Source organism: Chiroxiphia lanceolata, chromosome 4, assembly GCF_009829145.1.
Source record: "Chiroxiphia lanceolata isolate bChiLan1 chromosome 4, bChiLan1.pri, whole genome shotgun sequence".
Lineage (NCBI taxonomy): Eukaryota > Metazoa > Chordata > Aves > Passeriformes > Pipridae > Chiroxiphia > Chiroxiphia lanceolata.
The window spans coordinates 25374367-25386982 of NC_045640.1; the positions used below are offsets into that span (position 1 = coordinate 25374367).

General features: G+C 35.1%; 1 protein-coding gene across 1 annotated transcript in view; it reads left to right on the plus strand.

Moving 5' to 3' along the window:
• SLC30A9 (solute carrier family 30 member 9) overlaps nucleotides 1–12616 on the plus strand; it is a 36691-nt gene that overhangs the window by 1398 nt on the left and 22677 nt on the right. Inside the window, exons 2-8 of the mRNA XM_032686342.1 lie at nucleotides 462–638; nucleotides 3131–3193; nucleotides 6915–7014; nucleotides 8373–8465; nucleotides 8856–8938; nucleotides 10009–10067; nucleotides 10808–10875. Of these exons, the coding sequence (XP_032542233.1) occupies nucleotides 462–638; nucleotides 3131–3193; nucleotides 6915–7014; nucleotides 8373–8465; nucleotides 8856–8938; nucleotides 10009–10067; nucleotides 10808–10875 (643 nt within the window). The remainder of the gene's footprint in view (nucleotides 1–461; nucleotides 639–3130; nucleotides 3194–6914; nucleotides 7015–8372; nucleotides 8466–8855; nucleotides 8939–10008; nucleotides 10068–10807; nucleotides 10876–12616) is intronic.

Sequence of the window (12616 nt, forward strand, 5' to 3'; positions counted from 1 at the left end):
AGTTTTTCTTTATTGATAAGCTGTGGTTCATACAGAGGTTTGTACAAAATGGCAGCACTAGCTAGTTTTGTAGCGGTCTGTATTTGTTCTTTTATCAAGAAGATAAAGATTTTGGTTTTTAAAGATTTTGAGGCAGTATGACTATAATGTGACTTAATGTATGAGTAAACCCATCTTGTCAGATAGCTTTGTTGTGGTTTTTTTTGTTTGGTTTGGTTTGGGTTTTTTTTTTTTGTTTTTCCTTTTTTTTTTTTTTAAACATCCTAAGATCATCCAGAGGTCTTGGGAAAAATCCGTATCCATACTGGATTGTATGGGTAAAAATCCCTAGTGTTAGAATGAAATTTAAAAGTGGATGTTTAAAGAGAGGCAGTGAAAGCATGGTATATACTCCAATTTTACTTTTCCTTTTTCCTTCTAAAATGGTTGTCTGAAACAGCTTTTTTTCCTCCCCTTATTAGGATGGAAAGCTTCAATGAAAAGTGGGAGCCTGTCTTATATTCTGCCATGCAATCGCCTGCCCATGCAGTTGATGAGTCAAGTGAGAGTTTACACATCCAATGGTCAGAAAAAAGATCTTGGATCAGAAGATACAAATAGGTCAGCCCGTGAAGAAACACTAAATAAGGCTGAAACAGGTAGTACTAAGCTAAAATAAAGAGTATTTATAAAAATGTAAAAACTTAATGTCTTTAGTGATAACTTTTTTCTTTCAATTGTGTGATATTATGCAGATTTCTTAGTATTTTTTGTTTGTGGGTGTTTATATATGAATTTCAAATGCATAAGCGGGGAGGAATGCTGAAATTTATTTCTTTGGCATTCTGGTATTTACAGGATTTAAGTTTAGAGGAATCAAATTTAAAGTGGCCAGGATAAAATGTGGATGTTGAAAGGCTTACATAACTTAGGGGATAAGAAATGGAATGTGTTACTCATCTTTCACCACTTTGCTTGCGCATTTGAATTTTTTTGGTAGTATTTCAGGTATGTTGTGTGAAATGGACTAGTGATAGAGGTTGAATGAGTGTGACTGTTGAGCATTGTGGCTTCTCCAGGCCAGGCTATAAATGACTGGTAAAGAAGGTTGAGCTGATTCATCTGCTAGAGCTTTCTAATCTGGCACTTGTTACAACTGCATTGTTCACATTAAACATTTGATACATTGTACATAACCCGGCCCTCCTTGCTCTTCAGTTCAGTTGTCGATCTTGTGCTTGATAGGTGCTTGTGAAATTCAGAACTGTATTGTCCTTGCTCCATCATAGCATCCTCTATTTTTGATGCTTATTAACTGTAGGACTGCACAGATACAGGCTTGGAAGACTACTGTGCTTAAGAGAACAGATGCTTTTTAACATGAGAGCTATCTTTCTTTGTGCTTTTGTCTTCAACCAAGTGGTCTTCTAAAGAAAATTTCCTTCTCTTCATTGTCAGGGTAGCAGACATTCCTTCCTTCTTTAGTAACTTGTAAATTCCTGAAGCTTGCAACAGTCTTTAAAAGCTAGTAACTGTAACCAACTAAGAGTATTACATTGGAAGTACAAAAGTGAATCTTAAATGTTGTTCAGTTTTGAAGGTTCTATCATATCAATCTCTACTTGTCTGAAAAACAGTGAGTGTGAATTGAAGTATTCCATATCTTTTTTTCTCAGCGATACACTATGATTTTGTTTAGTCTATAAGCTGAGGTAGTCTTCAAAAGGGTACTTGATGTACATAGATATCTGTGCATGGATATAAATCTTAATAATTTTGTGCCTCTTTTTTCCCCCCTCTGAAATCTTGTGACCCGATCTTTTGTTAAATGGTGTTTGTGATATTTGTTTTAATGATATAAATGGTTGTACACATTTTTTTGAAAAGACGATGCCACTCAGTTTTTCCTAAGCAGTCTTAGTGGAAACTTTTTTTCATGCGTCAGCTGTCTGGTGTTTTAAACCAGGTAAGAAAAGAAAGTAAAGGAACAACAAAGGGATTTTTTAGTTTTGTTTTCAAGTCAAACAGTAACCAATAGAGATGACTGTTTAAAGAATGCTATTTATTTATGGTGCAGCCTTATTTGTTGTGTAACAACATGAATTTATATGTGTTGTTTTTCCAAGAAAGTATATTTGAATTGTTATTAGGTGTAGTCCTCAATTGCTGTTAGGGCATTAACTAATTGGCTGATGGAAAGATAGTTATGTAGTCCAACCTTCAAGAATATCTGATCTTTGAGTAGTTTGAGTAGCATATTAAGCTAGGAATATCACATTAATTAACACTAACCTGCTTGAAAAATCTTTATTTTTTTAATATATCTCTTTCAATGATGTCATTTTTGATTTTGTTAATGATTATGGATGTGTGGCAAACCTCCAGTGTTAGAGAGAGGTAGGGCACAGAAGAGTGGATATGTTGGTTTGATGTGTTAGAATTATAAGAATTTTGTTCTGAAGGCTTTGTCAAGATATATGAGACAAGGATGCAATATTTGTTTGTGTTTTCAAGTAGTACTTCTGGTTTCTAAATAGAAATCTCACTGAAATTACTGGATTTTATAATTTTCCAAATATTAAGATTAAATTAACCACTGTAAATTATATTTTATTGGTTTTTTTTAATGGAATCATATCCTCAAGTTTCAAAACCAGCTAAAATACTTTTCCATTCTAGCTCCATCTTGTTACATAGGAGTTGTGGATTTTAGTTTAAATATTCTGTATTTTAAGGAGCTTACTTTTTGTAAATGAAAAAGCTTCAGTCCCTTAAAATTGAATCCCAGTTGAACGCTTTGAGACGCTCTGATATACAGCAGCCATAAGCTATAAATCTTGTCCCAAACTATAAGTACACTGTTAAAATATTTTTTTTAAATTCAGAATACTTTCTGAAGTATGTTGGAAGTTGGTGTTCTTCTTCAAGCTGCTAGGAGTCTATTGGTCAATGCTGTATTAAATGTCTAATTTTTTTTTGGTTGGGTTTTTTTTACTGTTTCTGTCTTTTGAGAGTTTTAAATGTTGGAAATCTACCACATATATTTTTAATGGTCAGGGTGAAAAGCAATATTAAGATATATTCTTATGTTGTTATGTCAACCAAAGTCTTTACTTCCATATTTACAGTGATCTTTACTTTTATTTTACAGGACAAGATACAACCAATGCAAGTCAAAAGCAGTCTTTGCCTAAACAGCCAATTCAAGTAAAAGGTAAAGAAATGTTTACTGCATTGAAGCTTTACTGCTGTTTACTAGTAGTCAAAAAAGCATTTAAGGAAACTGTGGTTCCTTTTCAATTGGGTAAAGAAGTTACGTGAATAACATTTTAAAAACACATTTGTATGTCAGATTTGTTTGATACCCATTTGTTTAAAAAGGGTTCCTGAAAAATCAAATATAGGAGTATTCCTTCTAATTACTGACTCATCTGTGTTTGTTTTTAATTGTTTCATTTAAGCTCAGAGTTCATCAGGAAAAGACTAATTTACTTTCTCATCTGTTATCATGGTCTGTTCTCCTTGCATGTTTTTAGGCATGTCCATTCACCATCTCAGACTTAATGTGGCTAAGCTGAATACTTGATCTTCCCCTGTTCCTTGTTCTAAGTCTTCATCTGTTCTTTCTTAGTACTGAGTTAATCTAATCAGTGTTGCTTCTAAATATATTTTGACCACAGGAAGTGCCTAATCTGAGTCCTGTAATATTCCCGTTTGTGTCTGTAGTAATGTGGTGGGTTTGACACTGGCTGGACGCCAGGTTGCCGCCCAAACTGATCTATCACTTTCCTCTGCAGTTGGACAGGGGAGAGAGAACATATGAAAGGCTCATGGGTTGAGATAAGGACAGGGAGAGATCACTCATCAAGTACTGTCACAGGCAAAACAGTTTTGACTTGGGGAAAGTTAGTTTAAATTATTGCCAGTCAAATCAGAGTACAGTAGTGAGAAATGAAAACTGGATCTTAAAACACCTTCCCCCAGTCCTTCCCTCCTTCCCAGGAATTAATCTTACTCCCAAGTTTCTCTACCTTTTCACCCCCAGTGGTGCAGGGGGATGGGGAACTATGCAGCTGGGCATAGTTCATAATGCATTGTCTCTGCTGCTCCTTCCTCCTCAGGAGGACTCCTCACACTCTTCCGCTGCTCCAATGTGGAGTCCCTCCATGGGAGACAGTCCTCCATGAACTTCTCCATCTTGAGTCCTTCCCACAGGCTGCAGTTCTTAATGAACTGCTGCAGTGTGGGTCCCTCTTCCATGGGGTGCAGTCCTTCAGGAACAGGCTGCTCCAATGTGGGGCCCCCTGGGGTCACAAATACTGACAGCAAACCTGTTCCAGCGTGGACTTCCCTCTGCATGGGGCCACAGGTCCTGCCAGGAGCCTGCTCCAATGTGGGCTTCCCACAGGGTCACAGCTTCCTTTGGGCATCCACTGCTCCAGTGTTACGTCCTCTGTCAGGGGCACAGCCTCCCTCATCATGGTTCTTCACCATGGGCTGCAGGGGAACCTCTGCTCTGGCACCTGGAGCACCTCCTCCCCTTCCTTCTGCACTGACCTTGGTGTCTGCAGAGCTGTTTCTCTCACATGTTCTCACTCCTCTCTCCTGGCTGGAGTTGCCATTGTGCCAGATGTATTTTTCCCGTTGTTAAATGTATTATCCCAGAGGTGCTACCACTGTTGCTGATGGGCTCAGCCTTGGTCAGGGGCAGATCTGTCCTGGAGCCAGCTGGCATTGGATCTGTCAGACACAGTGGCAGCTTTGGCAGCTTCTCACAGAAGCCACCCCCCACTACCAAACCTTGCCATGCAAACCCAATACAAGCAAAAATATATACTTTTGTCTTCAGTTACATTGTTTAAAAATGTAAGTGGGTAAAATAAGAACATAACTTTCATGTTTTTAATTTGTCATGACTTGATTTCATTCCATCTTTATTTTGATAGTTTCTATTCTTATGTTGTGGGAATTATGCTATTAAAAACTGCTTTTGATCACTCCTAACCTTCAGTGTATCAAAAGTCCTTCCAAAGTCCTCCCTGTCTTTCTCAAATTTAAAGAAACATCAAATAATAATAGTTTTTCCTAACATTATCAGTGTCTATGTATATTTTCTGTGCACTTTTGTCTACATCCTTTATGTCTATTTCTTCAGGTCTATTGTCATGTAGTTGCATGCAGGGGGATAATACAAGGTAGATAGGAGAAATTACTGTGAAATTGTTGTGAAAATAGATACATCTTTTAGTAAGAGTTTTCCTTCTGTAGGTTATAGATGCACAAGGAACAACACTTAGGTTAAGGATTTTGATAATGCCTAGGAAGTGGAATTCTAATCTTAAGATGGTACTCTGATCTAAATGTTACTAAGACAATAACGTTTTAAAGGATTACTAATCTTAAAAAAATGTGCTTTTCTAAGTGTTTTATTTACATCATCTTTTACTGAGCTTTGTCTTTCTCTTGGAAATACCAAATGGATTTTTTCCCCCCACATTTATTGCGAGTTTTATACAGTTATTTGGACTTAAGAGTAGGATTGTTGAGATATTCTGCAATGTACAATTATAGTAATTTATCTTAGTGAAATTTACCTTTGTTTCTGAAAGATGGATTAATAAGTGTTTGATAAATCCACAAGTTACTTTTTAGTAAGGTTAATACGATTTGGGTATGTATCTATTTTAAATAAGAAAAGATAGGAAGCATTCTTGATTAAATATTATCACCCTGTTCTAACCTTAGTAAATGATGGACTGTTTTTAGGAAATCTCAAAGATTTTTTATTTTTTTTGTCACTTTTCACTCAGGAGCATTGTGGGATGAATGTGATTACTCAGGTACTTAAAAAACTGTTCAAGTTCAAACCAGATGAGAGAAATCAGATTATTATGATAAATATTAATACCTGTACTGTTAGTGCATTGTTGAGTGTCAAACAATACATTTTGCCATTAAGGTTTCAAAACTCAGAAGTATTTTTTCTTGGAGTTCTACACTGTCTTTTCCCAAAGTCTTTAGAAGCAGTATCTTTCTCTAACTATCCTGTGACATAAGTAGTAGTTCTGGACTACCTAGAGAAGTCATATCAGTCCTGTGATATGCAGGAAGTTCATGCATGCTCTAAAGTCTTCTCATGGGTAGAATTTGAGCTTTCTGTTTTCAGTTGTGTTCTGTGATGTTATATCCGTCAGAAAACATAACTCTTCTTCCAATAAGCATAATGTTTTTAATAGACGTGAGTGTATAGTGACTTACATTTGAAGATAAGATGAAGTTATGGCATAAATTTAAAATTCCATTTATCATTTTTCTAAATATGTGTGGTATTCTTTTCTTTGTGCGTGAAAATCTGATGTGATAAAACTACATCTTCTAGACATATAGAGAAGTATAAATAAAGAATATATGTTTTTGCTATAAATGCCCAATGGTAAGTGTACTAATTTTGAAAGTAATAGTTGAGAACAACGATATATACAGTCTGTCTCATTTCTCTGTATGGTCTGCAAAGGTCAAAAATCTGATTTGCAGAAGGTGGAATTGGTTAAGTATTGGAAAAAATTGAAATGCAGCTATCTGTTGCTATTTCAGTTGCTAAAGCAGGGGTTTTAAATGCTATCTGTGTAGCCAAGCACCATCTCTGACGTTGAAGTTGGAGAAGTAGCTGACAGTGGCAGTTAGGTATGTGGGATGTTTGAGCATCCTGAACTACAACTTAACAAGTAGCATTTTTGGAGATAAATCATTGTACTCGTACTCATTTCCACAATGAGGGAGATTCCTTTCTCTTCTCTGTAGATTTCTGTATCACTGGTGAGCATTGTTTTTCACATGTCACCTTCGAGGTATGAGACTAGACTGAATTAGTTTTTGAAGTTTCTGCTGTAGTCTTTATGAGTGATTTAACTTGCTTATCTGTTTCTGTTTTTAAGTGAAAGCAGTCCTTAAAAAAAGAGAGTATGGACCAAAATACACCCAGAATAACTTCATCACTGGAGTCAGAGCAATAAATGAATTTTGTCTTAAATCCAGGTATGATGGGTATGATGGGTTTGAGTTGAAATTCAAATTCTGAATATTTGTTCATATGTGCAACAAAAGTAATTGTGATTGTGGAGTGATTTGGCATGACAACTTTTTCTAAGTGTTTTTGTGGTATACATAATTTTAAGTGGCTTAAGTTTCTTCTTTGTTACTTAGTGTTACAGTGGATTAGGAGCCTGCACTGAATTTGCATGTTTCAATACTTGCTTTTTAAAGTAATTTATTTGTACTTATATGACCATAAATCTGGTTGGGGGAGACCAATTCCTAGAGCAGCTTTATGGGAGGGATGTCAAATAACTCTTGATTCAGCATTTTGGGGTCATGATGGTTTGATGTGAACATCTCTAAAAGATCAGTGGAAACTTCATGTTACGTGAGGTCTGTAATTTGGAATAAAATATAATTTGGTTTGCTGTAACCTAACTATTGTTGCTTGATTCATGTTTACTGCCTTTTACTACATGCCGTACCTGCCAGCAGGTCTTACTGAGTATTGTTTTAGGTGAGGTGTCTGTCAGATTTCATGCATGTTATGTATGTGACCCATATTAAATCTAAAGGCTTAGCACCTTTGTTTATAACTTTTCTGCTGTTGCTATTCCTCCCCATTTTTTACTTATACTGTGTGTCACTATAATTAGTCTTTGCTGAGGATACAGTGACAAATAATGGTTACTCCTCTGTATTATATTTATCATAACTAGTTAAAGTTTTGCTGGATTAACCAAAAGGGATAAGAATAAAGAAAAAAAAAAAAGAAAAAAGGACTAGATAATTTGTGGGGCTAAAAATTAGATCTTCTGTTGTATTTAAAAAAAAAAAATCCTTAATGCTTTTCAGTGTAGATGGCCTAATGTGTTAGCCAGCGCAGGAAATGAATTTGTTTCCTGAAGTAGCTTTGTTACCTTCAGCCTTTTGCAGCTTGTGCTGTGTGTGTAGGTTTTGGGGTTAAATTTCCTAACTTTTCTTGTCACATGACTTCTGACGCCTGTTTAGAGATGCTAATTCATTAACCCTCTTGTCTAGCATATGTGCACATTATCAATTACATGCAGATCATTTATTGGATGTTTTATTATTTAATGTTATTACTTTGTCTTCAGTGTATAGTATTTCATAGTGTGAGGACATGATGTGAAAAAACACAATGGTTTTCAATAGTATCATGGAGATCACTTGCTTCATGTGGTATATATGTTCTCTTTGACAGAAGTAAACAACTTCACTTTTTTTGTATAGCAGATTAGTAATATCAAAATTGTGGAACATCACCCAGATGTAAAAGTCAAATTAGAATAATATGAACTTTTTCCTGCACTAAACTCTTTGTCCACTGTGTTTAGTGATTTAGACCAGCTGAGGAAAATTAAACGACGAAGTCCCCATGATGACACTGAGACTTTCACCGTATACCTGAGATCAGATGTAGAGGCAAAGTAAGAGCATTTTTATGAAGGAAAATGTTTGAATTATTTAAAATGGATTATATGAGAGAGAGAGAGAGAGAGGAAAAAAATTTCAAAAGTCAGGTGTGCAATGTGAAAGGGAAATAATGTTTTCTATTTTCTGTATGAACAGATTTTGTATCCTAATTATTATAATAATTACATTGTTATGTAATTATATTATATAAAATTGGAGGGTATGTTTTTGTGCTTGTATTCAGCCCCCTCTTGCCAAGCTTTTTATTGTGTACTGTAGTCTGCGGGGGTTCTTATCAGAAAGAATACTTTGTTCTGCTTTAGGAAAGGCATTTCTAATGTAGTCAAACTGAAAAAAAAGTTACATGAAGAGGACCATTGTTAAGTTACTTTTACTTCGTGCAGGTCTCTTGAAGTTTGGGGTAGTCCAGAGGCTCTTGCCAGAGAAAGAAAACGGCGTAAAGAGGCAGAGATCAAGTACAGAGAAAGTGAGTACAGAGTTTTCAAATAACTTGAAATGTAAACAACAAAGTATGATTGTTGGAAATCCACCAGATAGTGTGTTATTTCCCTGAGAACATCTACATCCAGAATGAGCAATTGCTTATTAGATTTTATAGCATAATGTTAGAATAACATATTATGACCTATGCAGATACAGTCTGTTACTATCTTACAATTTATCATCTTTGTGCTATAGCAAGAATATACCTTCAGTTGAGATCTATAGTCATACTCTTTTGGGGGGGGCTTTCAATTTTTAGATGATAGTTTACATTTTCAGTGAATTTGCATTTTTTTTTTCTGATTTAGAATTTTGAAAATACTTAAAACTGATCCAAAGCTCTATACCATACCATTACTTATTTATTTTTCCTCTAAAATGAATTCAGCTTGCCTTTGTGTTTCAGAAGGGGAGAAATACCCCCAAATTGTCTCTTTTTACTTAATATTATTGTTTTTACCCTTGCTGGTATTACCAATAACGGATACAGTCAAATCAGTAGTTTTTAATGTATTTGGATCTGTCTAGTCAGTTAAAATCACAGGAGAGGCAATTCTGCTTCAAGGTACTTAGTGAAGTTGTTCACCTTAAAATTAGAGGTTCTGTCAATTTCTTTAAAACAGTTGGGCCATAGGAACACCCTTCCAGTAAAAAGATTAGAACTGCAGGCACCTGTTAAACTATCTGTATGTGTTTGTACTGAGAGTGCAGTCAGTAGCTTCAAAATTTTTATTGACCTGCAAACTAATTATTGGATATAAATAAAATGCCTGAATTTGGTGAAGTGTATTTTGAGTTTTTTCCTTCTGTGCATCATCCTTTATTGGTATAAATGGCAACAGTGTATAGGATCATAACATTGTATTTGGCATTTTGCATGAGTGTATAACAATGTGTGTTTCTGATTAACAATACCAAAGGAGAAATTTTTTACACTTAAGATAGATCATGTAGCTCTTATTAGAAGTTGGCTGCTGCATAAAAAAAGTAGACTTAAATTTCTGAAACTATTGGTTACTAGTACATATTTATGATAATAATTTTGTACTGCAGATCTATTTAGAAACCAAAGGCTGTTGTGGGAGTACAGGGAGTTCTTTGGAAATACTAAGGTAAGGATGTTTTCAAGTTTTTGGCTAGAAAAGTGTCATGAGATGTACTGTGACACTTTTTGAAGGAAAACTTGTGTAATGGTTGCATAAGCTTAACTAACTGAATATTATAGGAACATTTATTTGCATTGTAATATACCAGATCTATCTCTGATTGTAATGCAGTAGTAAATGTTATGACGACAGTTTAAAGGGGTTCCTACTGCGACAGTGTAAACCACCAGTAAGTTTTTTTTTTTCTGGTTGGCTTCTTATCAAAATTGTAGCTATACATGTGATTTCATGTATAACCTATTAATATGTATAGCAAATATATTGTTAATTTAAAGAAATTAAATAAGTTTCTTAAGGAAAGGACCCCAGAAGATTAATACTTTTGGCTATGCACTACTGGCCCTTCTGCTTTGCTTAAGCAGCTACATGCCTGAGATCCTGGTGCTCTGCTGTGTAGAATGATTTCATAATTGTTCTGCTGCACAGCTGGTGCCTGGCCTTATGGCTGCAGTGGCCTCTGCTGGAGACTTTGTTGGTTGTTTATTTTATAGCTGTCCATCTGTTGAAATATATGACCCAACTGCAGTTTGATTGAACATTCAGTAGAGAATTAGTTGTCTTCAAGGATTGTAGCTTCACTTCTGCAATACAGGGCATTGCAGAGTTTTTTATTTAATAATTTGTGTGGTAGGTGTCTCATGAGGTCAAGATTTAGTTCTTTAATAATCTGTTATTTCTTTGTGTAGCCACGCTCCAGTACAGCAACTATGTTTTTCAAGGGACCAGGGAAGGTGGTAATGGTAGCTATTTGCATGTAAGTAAAAAAAATATTTTGTTTATGCAAGTATAAAGCAATTTATTTTTATTATCCTGTAAATAGGAACGTTATGTGTATTTAAGATAAAGATATCTGTATCTCTGTAACTGAAGTTAATAGATTTGTTTGTTCATTGTTGATGGGAGAGTTCATGTGAATACATTCATCAATACATATACAGATCAGGTATTGAATAAATGTCTGCGAAAAGAGCAGATTTTTTTGAGTTGGAGACTAAACTTTACTTTATTAAAGTAAAATTTTGAAGGACATGAAAGGACAGTAAAACTGTCCTTTTTTCTTGCTCCTTCTTGAGAGGAAGATTTTCGTACGTGTGAAACAATCTTCTGCATAACCAACAGAAAATAATTCACTTTTCTCTTTATGCTGTTATTTAACTCCTTTCTTCTCTAATTGAAAAAGGGATATTTTAGGAGCTTTTTCCCTTTCATGTTTTAAAAGTTTGAATGAAACAAATTAATGATCCTGATGTAAAGCAAATGTTCACAGAGACTATCTGGCATGAAATAGGGAGACGTGTGTTAAATTTCTCTCAGGAAATGATGACTAAAACTTATTTGCCATGAAACATTATAGTTTTAAAATAAATTATTTTTATAAAAGCTATTTATTTGCTAAGACACTGTCGATATAAGAAAGCAAAATACAAACAGAGGAAAATGCTTGTTTTGGCACAGGAAACAAAACCGATTTGAGCAGGAAGTAACTTTTTAAGGCCCTACAAAACTATATTCTTTTACTTGGGGAGTTAAAATTCAAAGCTCACTTGACTGAAAACCTCCCACTTTATTGAGTATTCTACTAGTTCAGAGCCTTCTAAGTTAAAAACATGTAAGAATTGCTAGTACAGATGTTTCTAATGGAAAAAAAAGAGGGGGTGTTGTGGTCATTTCTACCTCTTTCTGTTTCTTATAATGATATAGAGAAAACAGACCTGTCCTCTTGCTTTGTAGATAGGGCATTGCTATAAACATAACAAAAATACCTTTTGGATGATTAGGTATTTTTATACATGAATGCCTGGCAGCCAGGCCAGCAGATGTTTGTAGAGGCTGTTGTGTTGCTCAGACACCTTTTTGTGGAGCTTTTTTAGAAGTTCAAGTGACTCTTGGCCCTCAAATACCTGATGACTTTTCAGAGGTTTAAGTCAAGGCCACCACCAGTGCTCCTTTGTTGGTGGTCTTGGTCTTCTTTTTAATGGTTTCTGGCTTTGTGTCAAGAAAGCCCAATCTGTCTTAACTTCTTCAGCTGGAATGATTTGGTAGACTTTTAACAAACTTCAGCCTTCCCCAGTGAGGATGAAATGTGGTTCATTCGAAAACAGAGTTGTGTTGTGAATCTGTGTGTGAAAGTATAGACCAGCTGCACTGGAATGCTCTATGTTGTTAATAGAATTCGGTGTGTGAGGGGGAACTCTGTAGCTCTGTTATAGAAATACAGGAGGGTAATGTTTTTTATCAAATCTGTTACTAGCAAAACATTCTTCAGAGTCTGGTGTTGTTGAAGTGATTTCACTGTCACACTAATGCATTACCTTTTAAGCAGTACAAAGTTTGCACAGCATATAATGTTTTTTAAAAAATACTGGTGGTGAAGGATGTTAGTAATGTTACCACTTCTTTGGAAATAAATGTGTTTATTTATCAAATCTAGGGCCTAAATAGAAGATTTTTTTTTTCCATAGCTTCATAATGGATCTGAATAATTTCAGTTTGTT